We start from the raw sequence: 26,752 nt of genomic DNA, 5'->3' as shown, positions 1-26,752 counted from the left end.
GCAACGAAACTGGTGAGGGGTCTGGAGCACAAGTCTTACGAGGAGCAGCTGAGGGAGCTGGGATTGTTTAGTCTGCAGAAGAGGAGGCTCAGGGGAGACCTCATTGCACTCTACAACTTCCTGAAGGGAGGTTGGGGTGAAGAGGGGTTTGGCCTCTTCTCCCAGACAACGAACAGGACCTGGGGAAATGGCTGCAAGTTGTATCAGAAGAGGTTTAGGTTGGACATGAGAAAAAACTTTTTCTCTCAGAGTGGTCAGGCACTGGAATGGCTGCCCAGGGAGGTGGTGGAGTTGCCGTCCCTGGCAGTGTTCAAGAGGTGCCTGGATGACGTGCTGTGAGATGTGGTTTAGTGCTTGTGCTGGCAATGGTAATGAGAGGACGGTTGGACTGGTTGATCTTGTAGGTCATTTCCAACCTTGTGATTCTGTGATTCTATGATTGTGAGGAGATCAATTAATCCTCTGAAAGTGGACAACATACAACTGTGCTTGGAAGTCACACCTTTCCTAAGTTCAATCTGTTGCAGTAGGTGAGAGCAAACAACTGTACAAATGAACTCTTAGAACAACTGGTCTGTCACGGTCCACAGCTTTTTAGAGTCACAGCTGGAAAAATGTAAATGTGTTATATTTTCATAAAAACAGTTCAGTTAATGCAATATCCTTTAAATTCTCATTTGAGCTTTTCCTTCCTCCTCAGTGGAGGTTTGTTTCTCCTTCTTAGGTTAGCCACGTACAGCAAAGCAGCAAGTCTCTGCCCTTGTGATTTTCTGACACCCCTCAGGAGCACAGTAATCTGTCCTGCTGGCCAAAGCATAGGGTGCTCTCAGGGCTCTATACCCATTCAGACTTTTTCAATCTCAAGCAACTAGTACTGCTATAATTTGATTGCGCATCAGGATTTTTTAGCTCAGCTGAAGGGCAGTATCCTAAAAGCTTGCTCTGAACTACAGAGGAAGAACCTCCAAGGTGAGACTTGATCTGAGGTCTCAAAGTCATGGCAGTATCTTTAACGAAGCTTTGCTGGAGCCCAGGTCTCACTTGCTGGCATGCAGTTCCTTGCTGGTCACCAGCACACAGGTGTTCTTCAATGCTATCCTGCTTAACAGCAAGATCTCCTGACACACAGGGCTTATGGCTGTTGCTGTTAAGGTTAGTGCTGGCAGCTTGCCGAGAGACCTCTTCAGGATGAAGAGCAGCCTCCTCTTCCTCTTCAGAGAGAAGTGAGCAGGAGCCGTCACTGGTCTGGCTGCCATTCAGTGCTTGGCAGTCTTGATTTTGGGGAGAGGAAGAACTACCAGACTGTGCTGGGGGAATATTTAAAAGGCCCTCATTCTCTCTGTGGGAGTTGGCCAGCTGCTTGTTCCTCTGGCTTCTTGCTGTCATTTGCCGAAGAGCATAGACAAGGTCAGCAAGGCTGAGCAGAAAGGACAGACTGGTGACACTCCAAATGAAAACCATCATGATGGATTTCTCGGTGGGCCGGGAGATGTAGCAATCAACTGTGCTTGTACAAGGTGAATGGTAGCAGGAAAAGCGCTCAGGAACAAAAAATCCAAAGAGGAAATACTGTGCAGCTGCAAAAGCAGCCTCAATCAGTGTCCTAAAAAAAAGATGAACAGCGTATGCCCCAGAAAAATTGAGGACACCTAGGTTGTCCACATCACAATCCAATCTATTGACAAGATCACTCCTACAGCGTTCCTTCAGGTCTTTGGGGTATGATAAACCCTTATTCTCTCTGCACCCGTGCACCAAACAGTGCTTTCTTACAATGTACGTTGCTACCTTGTGCAAAACATAAACGCTGAATGCAGTGTAAGGTAGCAAGATAGACACAGTCTGTATGAACCAGAACCTGAAGTGAGATATGGGAGAGAACAAGTCATAGCAAACATTGGAGCATCCAGGCTGCAGGGTGTTGCAGACGAAGCGCTCCTGTTCATCCTGATAGAGCGGATAGCCTGCTAACACCACCACTGCCATTCGCAGCAGAACTACCAGCATTAGCCAGATCTTTCCTGGAAGAGAACAAAAGAAAAAGAGTAGAGCACTAGAAGGAGAGAAGGTAGGTGAAGGCTCTCTGTATACAATGCATTTGAAAGGATACCTCTGAAGTCGGTTTCCTCTTTGAAAAGCATCTCCTTGGCTCTGTTTTGGCTGGGACTGAAACTTGAGTGAATGTGTTAGCCAGCATATTCCATAACTTTCGTCTAGACTTGACAGTGTAGGAGTCTGACATATAGTAAGTCACGCAAAATGAAAATGCTGCCTAACAATAACACTCTGAACATGCCCAAATCTGGTAAAAAAAGAATTGTGTGAGAATTCCCATTTTGCTTGGTTTCATACTTCTGCACCTGGATTTTGTACTGTATTGATGTTGATCAGCTAATATGGAATGAAACTCCTGTAGATCCCAAAAACTGTTGAGTGATGTAGCATTTGTTCTTTATCTTGGCCATGAAATCATATGTAAAGCTTACTGCAGTGTCTAGACTGGTATTTACTCATCAGCTAGCTAACAGGTGCTATCAGGAAACTTATTCAAAATGTACTACAAGTGTGCATTTGTGTGTTCACACAAGAACCCTGTCATTTCTCTGTATTACTTCTCTGGTTGCCTTGTCTTGAGCATACCTCCCCATCATCCTGCACCTTGGCATGCTGTCTCTCTCCATTCAGACCAAAAGCTCCCTCCGGTATTAACACCAAGTAAAGCCGTACAGGTCTGGCATTTCCATACACTTTTATTTGTCTTTTACTGAATTGTTTCAAACGGTTGTTTTAGTCAGGGAGAGATCAAAACTTAACCTTATTCCATCATGCCAGCAATACTGAAAAATCAGGAACTGTAACCCTGCATGTCACATATTGAGAATGAGACTTTGTTGTTCATGAGAGTTTCTTGAAGGAGTTTTGGATGGGGTTTTTCATAAAGGTTTTTTGGTAAAGTTACAGAAATCGCTGTATGGATTGCAAAGCTATTTTTAACACAGAAGTCCTTTTCCTGAGCTGGGTTGGGAAGTCTGCAAACAATCTGTTATACGGTCAAAACACAAAAATACGCAGAAAAATTCAACATTTGAAGTAAAGTTTAGCCCTTGAATTTCTCAAGTTTCCTTTTGAGTACTGTCACTGCTTCTGTATGTGGTTTTGAAAAATTCTTTTAATTTAACAATCCTCTGCTTTAGTTTCATGTATTTTTAAAACATGTCAAAAAGTAAAAAAAGAAAGAAAAGAAAAAGAAAAAAAAAATTAGGAACAACAAAAACCACACAAACACACAAAACAAACAGAAAAGAGCAATGAGTTTAATTATGTACTTGAAGGAATTGATTGTTCAAATCAAAAGAAAAAGCTAAGAAGTAGATGCACAAATGGCAACTCGGCAACTACATAGAAGCCGTGCCGTGTGCGGTTAACAGCTGAGAGATGCACTGGATACCTTAAGTCACAAATAGTGATTGTACATCTCACATCTCACAAAATTTGTGAAACAGCACCAGTGCATATTCTGAAAGTATTTTAGAAGATCAGATCCCCAAACTCTTTTTTTTCTATGAAATACACAGTTTTTTACAAGCATTGTCTTGAACAACATTTTTTGCCATTTCCCATGGAACAATTTCTCTGTAGTTGGTAAAAATCTTAATTGTCCACATTTTTCTGTAGTATTATTTAATATCTATTATCACATGGAACATACAACTTGAATGCCCCATTTAAACCCTCAGTGGCTAATGGACAGATTACGGGATTGGGTCAGTAAAACTGCACTCACAGAAGCCTGCTGCTCCAGGCAAAATAATGTACTATCTAAATAAATGGAGGCCTTCCCATTTCATCTTTAATCACTTAAACCTTAGCAGTGGTTTTGCTGTATTTTCAGCTCCTTGTATTTTGTTGTGCAGGCTGTGCTGTTGCCCTGTTTTTGGCAGTGTTGGCCAATAAAAACCACCAGCTGTAAAGAAGCATCACCTTTAGAAAGCGATGCCTCATACTGAGGTTGCATTTTTTCCCTGTGAGGACCTCAGAGTGTTTGAAGCACATTTGTTAATTAAGATCAAGATACTACATGCCATTTCCCTATCCATTTTTAATTAGAACATGTACAATAGGGAGTGCTGTTTAAAAAAAAAAAATCAATGGCTCCTTAGGAAGCAGTTCAGTATGACATTCATTTTAGAGAGAACCCTCCAGCTATCACCTTCCCCAATGGCTCAGTCCTCATTGCCCCTGCAGCACGCAGCACAAGCTGCAGCCCCTGCCCGTGGTGGGAGTGAAGGTGGGACTGAAGAGGCTTTATCTGACTCACACTTCACTCCAAGCAGCCTGTGGAAGAGGGAGGATGTCTTATTTAAATAAGAAGAAAAGAATCACTCAGCCCCCTGTTTGCTGCCAAAAAACAGACTGTGCTTATTTGTTTTCTGTTTATTTTTAATGCATGTGAACTTTACTCATTTATAAAAATGAAGAAGAATAAGCATAATATGGTAATTAACCACAGGCAAATGTCTTCCTGTAAAAGAGAAGCTTTTTCCCTTCTTAATGAAGAATTGTTTTTGAGTGTTTTCACAACAATCCATATAACATTCCCTACAGCTGATGTGAAGCTTGGGCATCAAAAGCCAAATTTGAAAAGTATGCCAGAATTCTTTCCTAAAGCTCAGAAAATGTCCATCAGAGAGGAAGTAGGAGTCAATTTTAAAAAAAAGAAACACATTGACCACTTTTACATTACATATACAAATAATAATTTCTTCTTCAAAGGTCACAAAAGCATAACTAGAAATCAAAGTGGAAGACCAATGTCAATGCTCAGTTGTCCAATCTAGTGGACATTTACTTAGCTTCAGGCTAGGAGCAGCAAAAGAAAGAGCAGAGTGGTTTTAAAGTACTCACCTATAATTGTCACATTATAATTGAGAGTGACAACCAAAAATCCCAGCGAGTCCCAGTGCTCCATGTTGGATCAGATTCACAGCTCCTGATGGCTCAGCTGGTTTGGCATTTCCCAAGTAGGTCAAACTTAGACAGGGAATAAAGAAAGAAGAAATAAATTTGATAAGCATCAAAGATAAAAGCAAGAAATGAAGCCCAAACAGTGTTACTGGTGCTGGATTGCTTTGATGATTTGAACAAGGCTGATAGTTCTGATTATGGGAACAAATCTTCCCAGGGGTTTAAATCTGCCTTGGAAAAGCTTTGGCTGTTCAGATCCCACTGCACTTACCTCTTTCGTGGATCCTCTGTCCAGACAACTGCAAGCAGACGAACAACAACAGGAGGGATCTTTCCCATTGTAGACTATTCTTAACCTCCTGGGGCATACCAGCCTCCTGGCATTGCTGAGATGTTTCAGTGGTGAAAGGCAGGGACTGCGGAAAGGGAAGAAAAACATGGACCAGGAATTAAATGAGGCCTCTTTCCCCAGAGAAATACAGATGGAGAAAGGGACAGAAAAGGGTGGCGAAAGAACGAGCACCGCTGTATTTGAAAGCAACTTTCTGTTTAGCAGCTGCTCAATGGAAGCTGTTCCATTGCAATTCCTCAAAGCAACTTTATTTCTAAAACGCAGCCTCCCTGACAGTACATCATGGCCTTGTCAATCACTGCCATGCCAAAAATTCTCCTGCAGGCTGAGGCTCCCAGCAGGATTGACAAGAAATGGAGGAAGCCTTTACTAAACACAGGGTAGGAGCTACTTTGTATCAGTTCTTTCTCCCACAGACACTTGGTTACTGGGGCATCACTCAGCAATAGCAGGGCTGGTGGCTCCAAAATGAATGCCTGGCAATGGCTGAAGTCACGCAGGATGCCCCACGGTTGCTTCCAGAAAACTGCAGGTGGAAGAACACACAAGCCCCTATTTCCTCACTACCACACCCCACCGTCCTGAGAACATAACCTACTACTGCTTTCCACCTAGTGCTCAGAAACCTATGGGGTGTTTTCTGTCATTCTGTCCTTTCTAATCTGTGTTGTAATAGAGATAAACATAATATGGACTCTTGTTACCAGAAAATCTCATCAGTAAGTAGTAAAACAGCAGGAAAAAAAAGACTTTGTGTGATACAACAAGGGAGAAAAGTAATATCACGACAACCAGAGAACTCAGGGCAGTCTCCTTCTCAGCCCTGCATGTATCCTTCAGCCCATGAAGGGTGGCTGATCCTCCTTCGTGAGGTGCTTACGGCCAGCCTTAAAAGGTAAATTATCACTTAATAAAGCAGAATGTAACTGTGCAAAGACAGTATCTCCCCAGCTCTACAGTCCCAATAAGTGTAATCTCGCAGCAGAGCACACTGAGCATCCTTTCTGTAGTGAGCCTCATTCTTCGCAGACCCTAAAAGTGGAGTTTGAAAGGATAGCATTTAAAAACATGGTATAACTCTTTATTCATTGTCTGAGTAAAGAGACTTTCAACTATAGCAGTAAACACAGGAAATACATTACTTTCGAAACTGTTCTATGTAAAATATTTGCTGAAAAAACACTCCTGTTACTGAATTTTATTTATGCCATGTGATGCTAGTTTTAGCTTCAATTTCCCTCCAACATCTTTTTTTTTTTTTCTGAGATGTGTGTAAGTGTGAGAGGTATGGAAAGAAAGGAAAACTGGTGGAAGAGAACAGAGAAGGGAAAAAGTACAAATGGCCGAGAGGAAAAATGTGTTGTGATATGAAGGTCTTCTTGTTAAACATCCTTTGTCAAAATCAGTAATCAAAAATAGTCAGGAATGTCAAGATGGCAGCAGGGTGCGAATGCTCAGCAGCTGCATTCACACAATAGGCCATAAATTGTCCCTGTCGACACTGCTGGTTAAAATACCCTTGGTTGTCACTGCTGTGAGAGACCTCTGCCATCTGTGTAAGAGGATAACTGCTGGGGATTTACTGCTGCCTTCAGGACTGTACCAGTCCTGTACCAGGCAGCATATCTGGTGCAACGGCAGGATGTGCTGAGGCAGGGTGGCCCATTTTCTGGAATATCAAAAAAAAAAAGAAAAGAAACCAACAACACCTTCCACACTCACCATGCAGCCTAACTTAGGGCTGGATTTACGTCAGAAAGGTTAAATTCTATTTTAGCTTTTCCAGACAACTTTAGCTTTTCTATTTTAGTTTTTCCAGACTCATATCTGACTTCAGTCCAACAATTCTTTTTGTGGCATGTCTTTTTTCCCATCCTTTTCCACAGTACCTTTTGTAGTTGATAACCATGCATGTGGTTTCACAAAAGGGATCATGATTTTTGTGGTAGTCTCCAGGTGACCACAAGTTAAGGTTTAGGGTTTTTAAGTGGTTTTTGTGTCAGCTGCAGACTGTGCTTTTGCTCTGGGGGTTTGAGGAAGTTTCTAGGCAGGGGTGGGGAGCAGAAGGAGGAGGCCTGGGGCAGGTTGGTCAAAGGAAGGCAGGGAACATAACCACAGCCTAACCACGGCTGCTCCAGGACTGCTCCAACACAGCCTGACACCTCAAAAGTAATCACGTTTTCTACATACCTGTGCCAGTCCTTCTGCCAGGAGAGGGATGTTGGCTCTGCAGCACCACAGATGGGCTGGTGCCACCTTGCACACCTGTGAACAGGCACATCCTCCCCTCCATCCAGCCCATGTGCTACCATCCTACAGACAGCTATTCCTAGGCTGAGATAAAGTTCAGCTCGAGTTAATTGTAGTTAAATAGGAAAGACACACAGAAAAGTCAGACGTGGCTTTGGGTAAAGCTAAGCTTCAAAATCCAGAGGTATCTTATCATGGCTGATTTTAGAAGGGGTCTTTAAAAGCCACAGAAAAGCTTTCACAGGCCAACAATGAAACCTAAGAAGATGCAATTAAATCTATTTAAAAATCCACAACTGGTGTCTACATTTCTAAACCCTGATCACAGATGAAGGGGGGGCTTGATTCTGCAAACATTTGCAGATGTGACTCCATCACTGTGAGTGACTTACTGGAACGTTCTGAGCTACTGAAGCTACATTCCTGTCTCCAGTCCCCTGGGTTATTTGGCACAAAAGCCCAGCAAAGCCACTTTGCTCTGTCATTGGCTCACATATTAAGAGGTAATGCAAAGTTAGCCTTGAACCACTTCAAGACTTCCCATCCCAGGAGCAAATCAGTCACCTGAAGGCCGCCCATCTCCACCACACACCCAACCCGACAAAACCAGCAGCAACTCCAGTATTCCTAAGTCCCAGCTGCTATTGTCTAACCCAGTCAACATCTACACTAATGACATGCAGGGGTATTGTCCTGAGAGTTACTACAGGAGACCGCATCCTGCAGAGCACCTGCCAACAGCATCACAGACTCATGACAGTTTAATTAACGTTAAGGTAAAAATGGGTCAATGTTACCACTTCCCTAATATGGAAAGGGAGCTGTCATTTCTGTGTAGGGTTTTGGTAGATTTTTATTTAAGAAAGAAAAACATTGGATGCATACCTAACATTTTAAAGTCTAATTATAAGATCTGTCAATTTTTTTTTTAATTAGCAAATATGATCTATAAGTGACCAATCTCGCAGTAAATCTCTTCAGAGAGTGAGCTATAAATTGAAGGGAAAAAAAAAACATTCAGAAAGGGCACTAAGTGATATTAAAATAAAAGCTTAGGTGACATTTTTTAAGTTACAGAAATACAGCAGAAAGGTGAGAGAAAGAGAACAAATTAGTCACGAAGGACAAGAGCAGCAAAGCAGCAGGAATAAATGTTTCCTCTGCAACTCTGTGCGCCTCCTGGAGATCCCCTATCAGCAGTCCTCAATAAAACAGGTGCCAAAGCTGTGCAAACACTGAGTAAACAAGAACACTGCAACTCAGGAATTAGCACCATGGAGCCTACATGCACTGAGGCAATAGAGAGGAGAATGCTTTCCATCATGAACAATTCAACGGGAGCTTAAACGAGGTGCTCCTATTCCCACTGCTGGCCTCAAACCCAGCGATCCCACAGGGCGTTGTTCAGGTGCTTTTCAAAGAACTTGTCCATCTTCCTCTGCTGTTCTCTTTCCACTCCCGGGAAGGAGATCTGTGCACACATACTTGGACATATATAAATACAGAGCACATGTGGCTGAAACATTCCAGCACATCCAGAACAGAGGAATTCAGCTCTTTTTTAGCTGCTCATATGGATTGGACTCAAATGTAATTTCCACATGTTGGTCAGTTTGGATACTCACACCTGCTGCCTGCAGCATCTTGTATGCCTCTTCTTCAGCTCAGTCAGCGAATGTTAGACTGTGTACTGTCAAGTATTCAGATTTCTCTTTTACTTTGCCTCAGGCAGATCCACTTATAAATATCTGAAGGTTCAGAAAGGTCATCTTCCTCAAAGAAGTCTTCTTCTATGATGTCAACAAACAGAAAAATTCTTTCTCCTTCATGTTTTCATTCAGAAAAGTCAACATTATTCAACCAAGAATTTAACTGTAAACATTTCAAGACTAATATGGAGGGAAATTTAGTAATGGGAAGTACATTCCTACTCAGAATCTCAGGGCCAATTTCTTCAGAAATAGTTAATTTTACTAAGCAATGAAAGCACAAAGTGAGTCCATGGGATTTTCAAAACCACATTATTAATATCTGCTTAACTCCTGCTAAAAAAGGTAGTTACATTAGTAAATGATATTATTACTAATTTGCTCTGCTGCAACACACAAAAATCTAGTATACACAAAATTCCAGCTTTTTTTTTTCCCAACGTCTACTTGACATCAAATTTTACATTTATATTTCTGTATACAGCAAATATAAATTTGAAAGTTTGTAAAGTCCTGTGATCTCCAATTTTTTACACAGGCTAATGATGATAGGCCTCATTGGTGCCCAGCTCAGGCAGCTCCAATCGTTTTCCTGTTTGTTTGTGCAAAAAGGAAGAGAAAGGACATTTCCAATCAGATGGGCCTTCAGGGATTGCTTTGCTACACCTTGATAATAGCACGATGAACATTTTGTTCTTTTTTTCTTACTACCTACTCCTCCCCTGTACCAGTGGAGGTCGCCGAGCAGAAACCCTTCATACACAGCACAGCATCTTCCAGAACATAACAAAAGAGGAGTGGTAACCATAAAACACTCATAGAATAACATAGGTTGGAAGGGACCCCAAGGAGTTCCAACTCAAGCTCCGACCCCCCTGCCACAGGCAGGGCCACACATCTCCACATTTGGTACTCAACTAGGTTGCCCAGGACACCATCCAACCTGCCCTTCAACATCTCCAGGATCAGAGCATCCACAACCTCTTGTCACACCTAGGTGACAAGGTGTGGAAGAGGCATTAAGGTGACTGCAAAAGTGAGTGGGCTGCCCTGCCTGGTACACATCCACAGGGGACCTCTCCCAGCAGCACACAAGGGTGTGAGGATGGGAACTGTGGCAGCACGGCTGGAGGTGCCAGACTGCCACCTGTTCCTATGGCTTGGACATTGTTTGCAAATGGGGTTTTTCATATAACTTCAAAGCATGGTGTGCTGATATTGTGGAAATTGTTCAAGTAGCTGGGGAAGAGATTTCTTAATAAGATTATCAAGCATCTCTTTGTCTGGCTACATTTTTAATTTAGTACTTACATAGTATCCGTTCTCAGCACAAACAGTGCAGGGAGCAAACAGATCATAGCTTTCAGCAGGCTGAGCAGAAGGGGCTATTGTGTTGGTTTTGCATATCAGTAAATAAATCTGTCATATCAGATATAACATACAGGCAGCCACAGCGGAATTAAAATAAGAGATCTTCACACTTTCTTGTATTTCATGGCTGATCATTTTAGGAAACAAAACTCATATTGTTGTCTGTGTTACTGAACACTGATACTGCTCTTTCTCTTACTATGGACAGATGAATCTAAGTACATGGTCACTGATAGCAGGCACAGAATCCCAGCACTGGCACCATGGGAAAAAGGCTACATGAGCACAAAAGTGAAAGAGGGGAGCTGAAAAGAGAAACGTGATGTTTTCCCCTCCATTTCATACATGACTCAAAGCTCAGGAATCACTGCAGTCAGCACTGAGCGGGGGTGTCTGCACGTGAAGAAATGTCTTCTCCAAATTTAATGCATTTCTCTGCAAAAGTCCAAAGGAACATTCTTTTAAATCTCAACTACGTCTTAAAAATATGATTTTAAATAACGTGAAAGCTCTATCTTGTATGTAATAAGACCTTTACCTTTTTTTTTTTTTTTTCCCTAAAAAGACTGTACATTCATCACTTTGTTTCACAACATGAGCCATTGATCTCCAGCTACATTTTGAAAAATAATGAATAAATAACCTAGCCTTTCTCTTAGTTAGAAAATAGTAGTAGATTTCTTGCATCACTGTCAGGATGGACGTATTACTTCTGTACACACAGCACTAACAGGACAGTGCAAAAAGGAGTTTTTGAACCTGGTCTTGATTTCACTCTGTTTTCATTTGACCTTAACCAGTGACCTGCTATTAGCCTTTTGTTTAAAGTGTAGAAAATGGTTTAAACAAATTGTGTGTAGGCCAACCGCCATAATATTGGGAAAAAAACATATGATCAGTTCAGGAGGTGAAGTTGTTCTCCTCAAAGCTCTGCTTCACAATACACACCTTTCTGCCGTTCCCATCATTCCTGCTTTGTTTTCTCCCAGAGAGCCTTGTTGATAATCACTGCTAATGAACTCTGAACACTCTGGGCAGGACAGGAGGAACTCTCCTGTTAAATTGTGATAGAATTCATGTTTAATGTATTATATCAAGCAGGATTTTCATTTCAAAGAGAAAGATCACATTCCTCAGTGTTGGTAAAATTAATAGGAGTGCAGTACTGACTCTCATTTAAAATCTTACCATAATCCAAAAGGAGCAACATGGATCCAAAGTGATTTATTCTGCTGTTTTAGAGAGCAAAAGACAACGGGTGAGAATGCCTTGCCAACACCTGAGGCAGATCAAAGCAATAAGGAGATTTTGCAGTAAGGGAAGCCATGCCTTAGTGGGAATGAAGGTTGATGTGGGGTCCTATTCAGGACCATTTGGGCACGGGGGATGAAATGCAGCCCATCCTTCTGCTGCAGTGCTCTGACCACTCTATGGGGCATGCATGCCTGGTGCCTTCATGCTGGTAGCACTGACAAAACAGAACTGCTAAGTTCATCCTTCTACCTGCTCTGCACTGACGTGCACTGACATCCAGCCTAATGCTGGATCTTCAAAACTGCTGCAAATAACCATGTTCCTGACAGCTTTAGTCTCAGGGACTTAGAGGTTTTTTCACTTGTTGTTTAGCAAACTTTGCCCCATTTAGTACCTTATGGCAGACCCCCAAGACCCCTTCCTGTGGAGTCTGGGAAGAGCAATCTGCATTAACTCCTACCCCAAACTGCCAGAAGCTCAGAGCAGGGAACAGCAACCTGCACTTCAACAAACGTGCTCTTCTTGCTCTTCTTGCCTTGAGGCAGTCCAATTCACCAGTTAGAGTTTCCAGCTCCACTAGTGGTGCTGGCCTTGTGCTGCTTCAGTTCAAGGCCAAAACCAATGTACGTGCTGCAAAAAAGGTTTCACAATTCCTGCTGTAATATCCACATTCGGTTAGCAGCAATCTGGCAGTAAGGCTGGCAGTGCTGCTAGTGCAGACACAACTGCTGGAGCTGGAGGGCAGACCTGGCCCGTGTGAAAACATCACAACCCCATCCACAGGTCTGTGGGCACATCAAGAGCTGCCATACACCGTGGGGTCTCTGCAACACGACGGACAAACAGCCATGACTCCAGGCCTGCCCTGTGGTGTGCCCAACAATGCAGGCTGGCCTCAGCCCCACGCCTTGCAGCCATCACTTGGCACAGCTCTGCTGCAGCCCGATGTCATGAGGGCACCTTAAAAAGTGGTTTGGGGGGTCCTGTGCAAATCCTGAGGGACAGCACTCAAGAAAACGCATTACACCATGCTTGTTTTTAGGCACATTTTATGAAAACACTGAAAACAAGCCAGTAACAGTTTGCTGAAGAAATTGAAGCTCCAGCCATCTTCTCCTGTAAAAACAGTAATTTGTAAAAATGCACTTTCCTCTTCTTCTGTGCTGCATGTGTGATGGAGCATTGGCCCCGAGGCTGTGCTCTCCTTCCCCAGAGCTCTTCTAAGGCTGCCAGGAAGTGGGCCTGGGTAATGTGCTCTGGGGAACCCTGTGTGAGTGGAGGCTGGAGCACATGGACCCAGATTCACAATACAACACAGAGGGGATGGTTCCAAAAAACAAGCTCTTGCACCACTGTGTTTACCTACTCTTAGCAAGCTGCAGAGCCCAGACAAATGCTCTCTCCAGGGGAGCAAACAGGTTCAAATGACACTTTAAATAATGCTTTTTCTATTACCAGATACTATAAAAACTCCTTATCTAATGCAGTTAATACTGAAAATAGCTGCCCACACACAATGAAATTGTCAAGGACAATTCATTTTATGTCTGAAATTAAAGAAGTCTGAAATAGAAAAACTGCAGATTGCAACTCAACACTGAGGTAAATACTGCAATTCTAATGCAGGATATTCAATACTCAGATGTTGCTCAGTACAACATGGTCTTCCTCCTTCTAGGATTTATGGCAATACAATCTGCACATCCTGTGTGTTTTAAAGGAAACAGCTGTACCCCTCAATCTGCTTCTCCAAGAAATCTATCATCGTCAAGCTACTCAAAGCATCATTAACATTCTTATTTATTAGCACTGCAGGAGATGCAAATATATTTATCCTCTTATTTCCTTATGTTAAACTACCCACACACCTAATTTTTCTTTCTAACCTTTGTAGCACTCCAATTTCCACCTTTTTGACCCCTCTGGTTTCTACAGAAGAATGCTTAGAATGCCTGAAAGATATGAAACACAGGAGTATGATCACAGGATCATCGGTATCATTTAAATAGAAGGCAGCAAGTATATCACAGCTGCCAGTTGCCAACATGCTGTTTACATACAGAATAACTTGAACTAGTATTTAAAATAAAAGGGCACAAAGAGAAGAATGAGAAGAATTAGCTTTAGACTCAAAGTGTGTCACAGGATCTCTTACACAAAGGAAACCTTTTATTCTAATGCCTCGTTGAGGAGAGCAAGCCACCTACATCTTCATATACTTTTGAAGCAGGTGCTTCCCTGCCAGTTCCAAAGGGGAAAAAGTGCAAGGTCTACCAATAAAATTTTATTGTTTTAGTTACCATAGCACTTCAAAAAAAGATGTTCTGTAACTGTGTCTTTCATTGTTCAAGCCAGAAAGTTCAACAAGTACAACTTGACATTTTGTTGCTAATGGTTAATTGTTGCTCTCAGTCTGTGGAAACCATAAACATCTTCACAGTTGACTCTGCCCAGTGTCTTGAGTGAGCTTTACAAAGTCTTCACAGAGGTTTTGAACAGCTCATATGGGAAATGTAAGTGCGTGATCACCTATCACCAGAGCAAGGAGTGTGCTCAGCAAGTCATCACCAGAGTATCCCCAACTAAAACGCAGTTTAAAGTTGCCCCAAAAATGCTGAAGCATATTACACATGGTGTAACAGGCACACACAGAAAAAGCCACCCTCTTTTACATCAAATCGCATCAGACCAATCACTCAAAAATAAATGCAAGAGGAACAGCCTATTAATACCACTTTGCCACTTGCCTTTCTTAAAAGTGCCTTCCTGCCCATTGTGCCTGACAACCTAAGCCCAGACAAGAGAAGTTAAGCCAAGCATTGCTTTCCGGCTTTACTTCTCAAACAGTGTTTCTGGGATTTACCAGTCACTTCTTGGAGATTCTTCAAAGAGGACTAAGAAAAGCAGGTTCATATACAACAAAACTATCATTATAATCAGCTGCTCTTCTTATTTTTTTTTGTTTCCTTTTTTAAAGCGTTTTCTCCTATCAGCAGCTGTTACGTATCTTCCATCAGTACCTGATGGTAGTAAGCTGAGCCAACTCCAACTCTCACCAGTTCTGTGGTTTCCTCAAGATGCAGTTCAGTTGGCAAAGAGAAAAAGCAAACAGCAGAAAGATACTTGCTGCATGCTTCAGATGTAGCTACTAACGTTTCTTAATAGATCACAGAGAATCACAGAGAAGTGTTCAAACTTGCATTGTCTTCTCAGAACATATTAGAGATACTAAATGGGCACTCCACTGCAGAGGTAGGTAGGTGTTTTCAAGAACTGTGGATTCAAGTTAAAAATAAAAACAAAAATCAGATTGCAGAAGCATGTCTGAAACAGTAGTGAGAAAGTGCTAAAAGCCAGGTTGAGTAAATTCTTTAAATGTGCCTCAGAGAAGCAGAGCGCTACATGAGTTTGCAGCGGATGGGCAGCACCCTAATTAGTAATTTAAACATGTCAAAGGAAAATGCAGTGCTCATTATCAGCAAAGAATTGCTGTAAATAATTTGTTGCTTCAGCTGCTAAAGCTTTGTTTTTTGTCTGTTCTGTCATTTCAATTCCTCTGTCCCCTCCCACAGACTGCTATTTTTACATGAAGCCAACACTCCCAGATGTCACTTTGTCATCTGCCACCAATACACTGTCACTCTTTTCTGACGAGACTTTTGCTCCTTCTAACCTTTAGTTTGTGCCTAAAGTTTGCAGCATTAACAAAGCTGGGAAACAGAGAAAGAGGTGTTAAATAAAAAACAAAGCTTGAACTAAGATTTCAAAAACACTTGAGCAGGTCTCCCATCACGCATTTACTTTATGTGATAAACTCAGCTAACTACTACAAGGTAAATGAAGATACACATGCTGATCTTTTCCTCTCTCACATAAAGACTGAAAAGCAAATTAAAAAAACACAGTTATTGAAAAGGATCCCATTACCCTGCTATCGGATTTTGCATTTTGTTAATAAATGTGCATTGTTCAAAAGACTGATAGGGCTTATGACAGGGGAAAATGTTTCTTGTAGTTTTTCTTTTATCTGCACTTCATCACGACTCCAAGATTCTCAGTCTCAAAAGCATCCATCAGAATGAAGTGTACAGCTGACAAGAAAACATAAAAGAAACATAAAGTGAAATATAAATAAGTCTCCAGATGGAGAGAGGAATTAGGGAAACATCTCCAGCCTGCAGAGGGATGCATGAAAAAAACCCAACTCTTAGAAGAAACCTTTTTCAAATATTTATCCAATTATCAATGCATAAGCAACAAACCCAGTGCCCCACTGGCTCAACAGAGGAAAATGACTCATTAGGACAATGGCACTTGAAGGGACAGGTTTAGTATGTCACCCACATCTTTTTGTTTCCGAGCTGGTGACCAAAGCAATAGTGAAAACCTTCATCCAGAAAACACTTACAGCAAATTTTGTTTTGGGTTCTGAAATGAAAACCACAATTTACTTCTGCTATCAATGAAAACGCTGTCTGGTTCAACCTCATTTCTCAAGCCCTGGGTGACTCTAATCTTGCAATGGCATTTTCCATATAGCAACGCTTAAAAAACTCCACTAAACACAACATAATCCTAAATAATAATTCATTTTTTAATTACATGGCATAGAATACCTTGCAAACAAAAGACACTTATTCAGATTTCCTGACAGGTACTGGTTGTTGGTTTTTTTGGCAAACTTGGAACAAACCAGGAGGAAAAGCAAAGAATTATTTTATAATCATGAGGGAAAGAAACGTCCATTTACATGTAGAGGATTCATATGGCAAAACTTAAAGAAAAAATCCACACTTACAGCAGATTTTTTTTTTAATTCTTAGTGCAAGAAACATAACCAAGTTAATCACAGAATCAGAACTAATTAAGAATATGGAAAATTCTCCTATACAGAGGTAGAGTCCAGTGCACAAGGCTAAAACGATATTCAATAGTCTAAACAAGACTGAGCCAGGTTTTACGGAATCCACTTTTTAAAGTATCAGACTGTATGTACATACATACAATAAATAGACTATACAATCTTCAAAGTAGTTTAATAAACTTCACAAAAATTATAGAAGATGCATTGAGATCTTTACATAATCCAAAGTTCATATATCTATCGCCCGGAAATGGATAAAATCAATATTCCTGATATCAAGTTAAATGGAAAATAGTTTAGCAAAGTGTTGATAAATCAAAATATTTTACATATTTTAAAGCCTAAATTTATGCTTAAAAGGATGAATTTCAAATGCTTTGAAAATGTTCCTTTTGATATCACCTGTAAAGAGGTTTCAAATGCTTTGATTGGCATTTGTATTGTTATACTTTCCTTACATTCCATGTTCAAGGAAAAAATGGACTTGGAGACTCACAGTTCCAACGCATTGGCACAACAATGATGAGAATAAGGTGTTTTCAAGGCCCAAAGGACATCAGGAGAATTTACAGACAAAACCTTCATGTCACAAATCACGCAAATCACATTAGAAGGTTAACAGAAACTGTTTGGTATCACTACTTCAATCCTGCTAGTGCCTCTTCACCTGGAGGCATCTGATCCGCACTGCAGTGAAGCAAAGGGTGCTTCTCAGGGCCTCTAGGTTTGCTACAAGCCCATAGGGCTTAATGAAAATAAATATGGAATCTTTTCGGTTTACCACAGTAGTGCATACATCAGGGAAGTCTGCTGCCACTCACTTCAGTGACAGTCACAAAGAAAGAATTTCAGGGAACTGAGCATTTTCAACCGTATCTTTCTAAACTACGCAAACAAAAATAAAAATAAGAACAAAAACAAAAATAAAAATAAAAATGAAGTTCTTATTGCCCAAGGGGGCAACAGCCATGGTAGGAAGGAACTAGTAACCACAACAGAACAGCTTAATAATTAGAGTTGAAAATTATGTTCACGGTTTGGTTGTCTTTAAATTCTATAAGTGCCTACACTGAAAAAAATATGAAGGTTTGCATTTTAGCTTCAAAACCAAATCTACTTGTGAGAAGTACCTTGTTAAAATGTGTATCCTGTTCTTCTATAGGCCTTCTCAGTGAAGCTTATAAAATCATTTTTTATTTTATACAAACAGTCTGTTTTAAAGTAAACACATAAAAATTGAGAATATTGCTTGCAACAGTGGACCTGGAGGTGAATGAATGAACTAGTCTAGGCCATACAAAACAAATCTGTCTCTACATGAATTCTGCTAAACTTCTAATGCCATGAAAATCTGCAAAAAGGATCACAAGAACTGTTGCAAATTTCAGATATTTGGCCCAAGTCTTATAACTGTCATCATCTGAATACTTTAACAACTGTATCTTTGTATTAAGGAAAAATAATTGATTCCAAGAACTTAGGAAGGCACACACACCCAAGTATACTATAAATAAAACACACCATGAAATTATGAATGATCTTCTGATCCCTGTACACACTTTTGGTTCAGCACTATGGTCAAGTTCTCTCTTTTGAAATACAATAGAAGGCATAAGAGAAATATAACATATGCATAATAATTATGAAGAATAATGCTAATAACAGCTTACAGAGAAAAGTGCAGTGAAAGAAAACCAACACTATTTATTCAGGGGCTTGTGCTACTGTAAATACAGACTTGGTATCTGCTGCTGTGCAAGGGGAAGAATTTTTCCTGGGAAGCAGCAATGAGGAATGGAAAAATAAAAATTAGGAAAGATATTAAGAGAAACCTTTAAGATGGAACTCTCCGAACATCACTCCTCTAGTGCACAGTCATCTGACTACATGGTTCATTTTCATGCTGTCGTTTCTCTTCAAAAGCACAGCACATTGAAAAATGGCACAGTTCTGAAACAGTTTTTCTGCCTCTACTTCATTTTTTGTTTCTACTTCCAAGCACCCGATTTGCTGTTTCCTCATAGAAAGAGTAAAGCTGTTAGTGAAAGTGAGAAAGAAATTGTCACCCATCTTCTCTCCAAACACTGGCTTCTCCACTTCAGCTCCCACTAGGTACTTTACTCGTGTGCTACACAATGGGGAGGCACTGTAAAGGCAGCTTGACAGATTAAAAAAAAAAAAAAAAATCAGAAGTCTTTTTCTCTCCCTCCCCCCCAACCCACCCCAAAAAAACTGGATGGATGAAACTGTACGTCCATAGGAATATTCCAGTCTCCTCTGTTAGGAGATAATAGCAGGAGACCATCTAACCACAGTCAGATTGTCAGCACTGACTGACCGTTTCTTTGCAGATTTCCTGAAGTCCTTGTATTTATCTTCGCACAAGCGGGAGATGGCCTGTAACACGAAAGAAGGAAGAAATCTCAATTGCATTGGCCACAACTGTACAATGTAGATTTCTACATACAGACAAAATTACAAAATGGCATTTAGTGAAATCAAACGTGAAGAACTGTTCCCAATTCTTACTTGTTTCGTTAACCTTACGGTAATCAACACACTGCCACTGCACTGCCCACCACACTCACTTTTGAAGGACTCAGCAAGCATATTCCAAGCCTTTTCTTTACTGCCTAACTGTGGCAAACCCAGTCAAGACAGCTGACAAGTAACACAGAGCACTTCACTGACAACAAACTGTAGAAATGTTTATAGAAATTACATTTGGACAGTTCAGGAAGAGGATGGCTTATATTTCCTCTAGAGATGAGCAGCCTGTCAGATGACTTGCCCTGCTTTGCTAATAGGGCTGATGCTTGCCTCCATTTCTGAAGAACCTGCAGGAGATGGCGACTCCTACACAAGCTGCTGTCTTACAAGCTGCTGAAGTGAAGTGTCATTCATTCAGAATAATTTTATTTGCATTAAAAATACACAGAAATGTCATAAGAATATCATTTAAAGAAAGAGACAAAGATTATTCAAAAGTTGAGACTTACTAAATGACACTGAGGCTAACAGTTTTATGTTTCTATTGCTTTTAGCCAAGTTTAAAGCAAATCTTTATTATGCACCTTTTATATCTCAACCCTGTAAGCATTCGTATGGTTGGGACAGGCTATGAGTTGCATGAGTGAGGATGTTCACTCTGGCATTTAAACACGCAGAGCTGCAGAGGAAGGTCATTCCAAGGAGTGCTCAAGCTCAACTCAGAAAATGAGACGGACTAAAACATACTTCTGTTTATTCAGGAATGTTTTTAAGTGGTGTCTTAAGATGGGATGTTTAATGAAAAGTACTGTACAAATAAAAACAGTGCAAGTGTTTGATTATAAAAGAAGGCAATATAAATAAACACTCTGACTGCACCGTGCATCATTCTCTTTCTTAGCCTTTACTTCAACAGCACAGCAAGTCGTAGGAGTCCTAAAATCTCAACTGCCCTGCAAAGATCAGCAGCAGATATAGCAGAAGCACACAGCTCCTGCCACTGAGAGCAAGCTCACCTAATTCTAGGATAAGTCAGCCACAAAACATGACTAAATAACATTTTTAAAAAAGAAAAATAAAGAACAAACAAACAAAACCCACCAAGAAACCAGCTGCTACTTTATAGTTGGAAACCAAATTTCCTTTTGCTATAGCCATTCTTGAATAGATTTCTTTCTTACTTCACATGAAGAGAACAGTAAAACAACACAACTATTCTTGTTGCTTTGTAGACCATAACTTAATTTCACTTAAAATTGCTCAATAATAATTTATATAATTTAACCAGGAACTCAGTGAACTACGAATGTTTATGCAATTCAGACAGATTTAAAATCCAGTGGATGAAAACAACTGAATCATGGAATAATATGCCAGGACATTGCATGTACTGAGGTGGAGGTCAGCTTCCTTTGGTTGCCAAACCAGTCTCTTCTTTTAGGCATTAAATAGAGATGGCAATCACTATAAAAATCACTACAAAATCGCATGTACAATAGGAAAATATTCCTGTTCTGACACTTCGTCAGACAAAACAAAATTTTGCTTGGAGGTGGTACTCAATGTTTGGCAGCTCCAGTCCCTGTTGATTATTCATATAGATGTAAAACACTGATTGTAGTTTAAAGCAATCCTTTATCTAATGGTGCCAATTCATTTGCAAATAATTTACAGAACAGACATTTGAAGCGTATTTGAAAATTCACTCAAGTGTCTTGTAACATAGGAGAAAACAAGACAAAAGTGGAAAATTGTAATTACTTACTTTGTATGTCAGTTAAGATATATCCATATAGGTTACAACACCTTTCTGTCATCTGATGCATCTATTACTTCTAACACCAGAGAAAACGAATTTCTGCCTGTTGCAAGGTATCTTTTCTCCCATTAAATTAAAAAAAAAGTACTATTAAAAAGCAGCAACAGCAGTCAATTCAGTGGAATTTTGTTCCTTTATTGAGATACTTTACATGGCTCTGGGGGAGATTTTTATCACTGATAAGGGGGGGCGGGGGGATGAGGAGCAGGGGAGAATGGCAGCAGAGGATAAATTTTGGCTGCATGCACACCACTGTGCTGTGCAGAGCAGGAAAGTAGTAGTGCTGGCTATAGATTGACCACTGGAAATGCACAAATGCACTCAGCCTTCAGTGCTGCAACACTCTCCAAAATGGGCAAACCAGAGAGAATGTAGGGAGAGTCAGAAATAAGTCTGGTTGGAATATGTAAAAAAGCACAACTGAAAGCTGTGATGATGGGGGTATGCCTGAATGCATGGAAATGAAAAGAATCATCATCAGGTCACTGACAAAAGGAGTCACAGAAGTTTTGCTTTCAGCTACAAGATTCTTAGCACACAGGACACGCACGTCTGCCATCAATCACTGCAAGAATGGGAAGTCAGGGAGAATGACACTTCTCAGCTCATACCTTACAACTTTCTCTCCTCTTTTTAGTCTGTTTCATCTAGGGAATACTACCTTTTTAGGGTCACGATAATACAGCACACAGTAGTTGAAAGAGTTCTTCCTCAAACACTATCCCAATAATAAAAAGCTGAGACAACACACAGTCCATTCAATTGAGAGTGAACTAAAAAATGCTCTTACAAAATCTAGTCTGGAAATGAGCAAAGTGCCAAGATCACAAGCAGAAATAGGGTCGGTATGTTTTGTGGACTTAACAGAAAAGCAGAATCTGACTCATATCTATCTCAGTACTTGGGAGAAAAACCAGGTGCAAGAGTAGGAAATTACAAAACAGTGGATTAAGGTTGGATATCTGACAATCTTCTGGGCAGAAACTTCTTGTTAGAAACTAATTTCTCAGGAGAAGAAAAGGAATCCTTGACATTTGACACAATTAGAAGGAAGGAGAAAACACAGTACAAAATATGCTGTTTTGAACAAGGAGCACTGACAGGTAGGCTGGATGATTTAATGAAAGGTTATTTGCTGTTTTTAACTTGAAGGACTTCATACAACGTGAAAGGGAAGAAGGGCAAGTTTTTAAAATATCATTAAAATGTTTCCTGATTACTAAGTGGACTGGTACAACAAATTCAGGACGCTTTCAGGCCACATTACTTTCACTTCATCATTGAAAAGACAAAGCTGCTTCTTTGTATCAGTTGTGGGAACATTAAACAAGGCAAAAGCTCCAGAAAGAAGCATCAGTTTTATATTAAGTGTTATAACCTCTCTTAGCATTTCCAATCTGATGGATCTTGTCCAGCATTTCCATTTGACAAGGAACAGTTATCACTAGTCTTGTCCTCCGGATTCCTTTGGAATTTTTTTTTTTTTGTCACTGCTAGGTCAACTTCTTGGTATTTGCAAAAACAGCAACAGATTGTGCCATGAGAGACCTTATGGTTCTGCTTCAGATACTGAACATGATTGTAAAATGCAATCATATCAGTGCCAGTAAATAAGTTGCTTGAAATCTCAAAACTAAGCAAAGTCCTTTCAATTTACCAGACATGGCAAATCATTTCACTGTATGTGCACGTTTGCTATCTGTCTGTTGTCTTTAATCATAGTCTGCAGCTTTTCTCTCAGTTTCAGAAGTAGACAACTCTGGGTCGAAAAGTGTATGACAGACCTTGAAAATTGTTGCAGACCCATTCTGATAACTCCTGGCAACCTATACAGAGCTGTGCTCAAGGAATTAGGCTATACATTATGCTGTCAACTCTTTCAAGGGTACACAAAAGACATCCAACATCACCAGGGAACAAGGCAGTTCCCATCATTGTCCCTTCCTTCTGAACACAGAAGAGAGGTAAGGAGCTGGCAGACCAGGTGAAGACTCACAGCAGAGGCTCTTCCTCTTACCTGAAGCCATCCCCTTTGGCTAGCAAGCTTACTTCAGACCTGCCTTGTGCTAGCAGCACAAACCACATTCACCTTGGCAGAATTTTTAATAGTGTGGACTTAATTCAAATATGTTCCATTAGTTCTTTTTAAATATGCATTCTCTTTAATTAGTCCAGAAAAACCACCAGAATTATCTTCGTGTTTACTGCTATTTTATTTTCTTCTAAGATTTTAGGAGTTATCTTCATTACCTGCACTTGTAACTCACTGACAGGTTTCAGAAATGCTGTGTACTAAATTCTCTTCAAAAAGAAATATACTTAATTATAAATGCATGAGAGGGTGATAATTATCAAGACCTAACATCTAATAACTTAGCACACCACTTCCTTTGACCAATGATTTTTCATATTTTATTATTATGATTCTTTAACAAAATCTGATGCAAATTTACATCTCACTTCATATACAGAATTAACTTACATTCTTATTAGAGCCATCTGACAAATTTGAAGGGAATATTTAGAAATAGAGTAAGATATTCCAATTTAGTGAAATCTGCTTTAATTCTTTCTTCCACCTCTGTTCTCATTACAAGCTGCAAACAAGTTAATCCCATGTATCATTTCCCTCCAACAAAAACTGTTTTACAGGAGCACTAAGAGTTTCAAAACATGCAATGCTGACATTAATTCAGAGCCATGCAACCTATAGTGCAAAAACTATTATCTAATTAAAGACATCCAGTGCTAAAGGCAGTTAGTAGCTAATGGCAGATTTCAAACTTTGAAAAAATGTGTACATACTCATGCAATAACACACATTTTTGAAAAATTTGACCTAGAACGCTCAAGAAAAAAGATTCCAGCCTTCAAAGTATCCACAATTGCCTGATGATTTAAAATTCCTCCAATGTATGCAGGAATTCAGAATTCTCTGAATTTCACAGGTACATTTGCCATAGTGGTTTATGCACATAGTGTATTCAGGTCTCCTAACGATGTGTGCTTATTTCTGTCTCATTTCTGAGAGTAACACTGCTGAGACAACAGACTTGGATTCACGTAAAATGCAGCAGTAGCAGGTAACAAGCACAAAGAACACTGATTTTTAGCAAAACTTTTTAATACTGTGTCCTGCACAGTCAATCTTAAGAATAAACAGAACCAAACTGTGAGTAGAGTTACTGTAAAAATTGTGGTTTTTTTCACAGGGTCAATGTAGACAATTAGAATGGAAAGAAATGGAAAGAAAAAAATAAAAAGAATTATGGATATTGGGCACATTCTAACACGATATGGGAATATTTGGTAAGAGATGGGTTGGGAAGGGAGAAACACTCCAAAAATTCCAAATGACCGTATATATTCAGTTGTGGGCAACAGAAAAACAAATTGCCTTACCTCAAGTTTACATGCCCTATCCCTGCTGAGGGGCTCCAAAGGAAAACTCAGGTTATTTGCTTCTGCCAAGGAGCGCAAATCAAAATAATACTTGGCATAAACACTGGAGGGAACATTAATATTGAACTGCAACAGCTCCAGAAACTGGCGTTCCAGCTCATTCCTGTAGAGAGATGATAAATGTGAAAACATTTTTCAGACTGTGCATCCTGAATGTAATTTGCTTTAAATTGCAAATTACAGTAACCAAGTTCATTTCATATTCTTGACAGATGCAATTATCCTAGCTTAAATTTTGAACTAGTCTACCAAGTTCTATAAGCATACATGCTTCGGTGAGGAATATTAAAGTTGCTGCACCTGCAGCTACTGCTGCTGTGCCAGTCAAACCCAAACCCAAATTGATGCCAGCAGAAGAGATCCTTTAGTTAAGCTAGCACAAAAGGGAAAAGGGTAAAGCCAGGAAAATAAAGTTCTTGTAGCTTCTGCAGTACCTCCACTAGGTGGATCTGCTCACACAGCTATGCCAACACAAAATACAGACATGTCCTAAATTTGTCAGACAGCTGTCAGAGATGTTGCAAATTATCCTAATGTACAAATGACTGAACAACTTGTTTATTCTCTCTTGGCTTTCATAATAAATCACTTAAAACAAGACACGGGAAATCTGATTTCTTCAGCATACCATTTGTCTGGGCTTATGAGCAGCACACAGCAAGTTTTCCCTAAGACTTGCAAGAAAAATTCACCTTTGGTACCTCAAAAAAAAAAAAGTGCTTTTCAAAAGAATGGATAGGAACAGGCCTCTCTGAGCTCCATGAAAACTCTGTTGCATCAATACATTATTATCCATTGCAGTATAATAAAAAGTGTGTTAATAAGCAAGTAAATAAATTAAAAAACAAACAAACAAACAAAACAGGTCAATTCCGTAGCTTTTGTGAAATGTATGGTAACTTAATATCCTTCACAATACATACATTGGGACATTTGATATAGTTAAAATAGTGATCTCAAGATGCAAGAAACAAATAACGAACAGTAAATTTTGCAGAAGAGTTTGGACTGCATAGGTTTGTTACCAGCAGGTACTGACTGACTGTGGTACTGCATTCAAGTTACAGGTTGACTGCACTGTATGTGCATAAGGAAAGTCAAGAAGAAAGAACAGTGATACAGTAGTTTTCAACACTGAACCATTTTTTTTTCTTACTTGCTACTGAAGGTCATTACACATTACAATAATTTTCTTTCGTCATCTTCACTTTCAAGGCAATGCTATACACACAACTATGGACAAATACTGTCTCTCAAGTTAGCCTTTAGTTACAGCTTAATGTACTGTTGATGATTCTTAAAATTCTGAAAATTATGTATGATGTTTTATAAGATACGTTCATGCTTAATGATTCACAGTAGTTGATGATTAAGGTGTAGAGTTTTCCTTGCCTTATGAATATAAATAATGAAAGCCCTCATTTGGTATAGACCAAATCATACGAAAACTTTTAACACTGGATTGTCCCAGTTGCCCAAAGAAAGGAAAAAAAAAAGTGATCATCATCACATTAGATAGAGGAGGAAGAAAATGTTTGGAAGAACCGGAAGTAGGAAGAGAAACATCAGCACATCAACAAGCACCTAACTCTTCACTGAAGCATTCACGAGGAGCTCCAAACACAAAGCTCACAAAACAGACCATCAAGTACCATGCAGAGAGCATAGGCTCCCTGAAGGCTGCTGGCTCTATACATTGTTTTAAAGATTGTATATTTCTCACTTTGATGACAAGGACTCATCACTGGCCTGCTTAGCAAGAATGAAGCACAGAAAGAAGACTGGTGACAGCACATGAGCACAGGTTTGTCTCTGGAGTCATGTTTTTATATCGCTGAAGTGCAATTTCTAACAGCAGCACCACCACGTGTGTTTGTCAAAAGCAAGAATCTCCTCCCTTTTGTTTACTTCCTCTCATATCATCTCAGTATGCCCCTTAACCTGCCTTCAAAAAAAGCCCTGAGAATGAGCAATTTCAAAGCTTGTATTTATAACCATACTTGATTAATACTGTCACATGGCATACTCAAACCTGCCAGTGTTTGCTTCAACCTTTTGCTTAAAGCTATTCAGAGCTCTACCTTACCCAATATTTCAGCTTCAAACACACTGTAAAAGTGCTCAGATTTGCACTGAAGGAGAAGTTAATGGAGAAAGAACCTTATTTGGAGAGCATGCAAAATAGATAAGAAAGCATTACCAAATTGTTCTGTATG

At 40.0% G+C, this 26,752-nt stretch overlaps 2 protein-coding genes across 4 annotated transcripts in view; both read right to left on the bottom strand.

Moving 5' to 3' along the window:
- Positions 1 to 381: 381 nt before the first annotated feature.
- GJD4 (gap junction protein delta 4) lies at positions 382 to 5,328 on the bottom strand. Its single transcript, XM_042816709.1, has 3 exons — positions 5,237 to 5,328; positions 4,906 to 5,031; positions 382 to 2,021 (listed from the first exon to the last, which is right to left on the bottom strand). Exons 2-3 carry the CDS (start codon positions 4,967 to 4,969, stop codon positions 835 to 837), a joined length of 1,251 nt encoding a protein of 416 aa, XP_042672643.1. The 5' UTR covers positions 4,970 to 5,031; positions 5,237 to 5,328; the 3' UTR covers positions 382 to 834.
- A 10,357-nt stretch (positions 5,329 to 15,685) lies between these two features.
- Positions 15,686 to 26,752, bottom strand: part of CCNY (cyclin Y) — a 117,980-nt gene continuing 106,913 nt past the window's right edge. Inside the window, exons 9-11 of one of the 3 annotated variants that reach the window (XM_042816712.1) lie at positions 24,477 to 24,639; positions 19,104 to 19,162; positions 15,686 to 15,992 (exon numbers count right to left, since the gene is read on the bottom strand). In XM_042816712.1, the coding sequence (XP_042672646.1) occupies positions 15,962 to 15,992; positions 19,104 to 19,162; positions 24,477 to 24,639 (253 nt within the window). In that variant the 3' untranslated portion in view covers positions 15,686 to 15,961. Of the gene's footprint in view, positions 15,993 to 16,695; positions 19,163 to 24,476; positions 24,640 to 26,752 lie in introns of those variants that run through there. The other 2 variants (XM_042816710.1, XM_042816711.1) reach the window with 2 other exon arrangements.

This window comes from Centrocercus urophasianus, unplaced genomic scaffold (assembly GCF_019232065.1).
Source record: "Centrocercus urophasianus isolate 14NV4802_14NV808 unplaced genomic scaffold, USGS_Curo_1.0 seq_16, whole genome shotgun sequence".
Classification (NCBI taxonomy): Eukaryota; Metazoa; Chordata; class Aves; order Galliformes; family Phasianidae; genus Centrocercus; species Centrocercus urophasianus.
This window is presented reverse-complemented; position numbering and strand designations above follow the sequence as displayed.

Coding starts and splice junctions, on each gene's coding strand:
- GJD4 (XM_042816709.1), bottom strand. CDS start 4,969: ATGGAGCACTGGGACTCGCTGGGATTTTTGGTTGTCACTCTCAATTAT. Junction 2,022..4,905: donor TTATAATGTGACAATTATAG/GTGAGTACTTTA, acceptor GTTCTCTTCCAG/GAAAGATCTGGCTAATGCTG.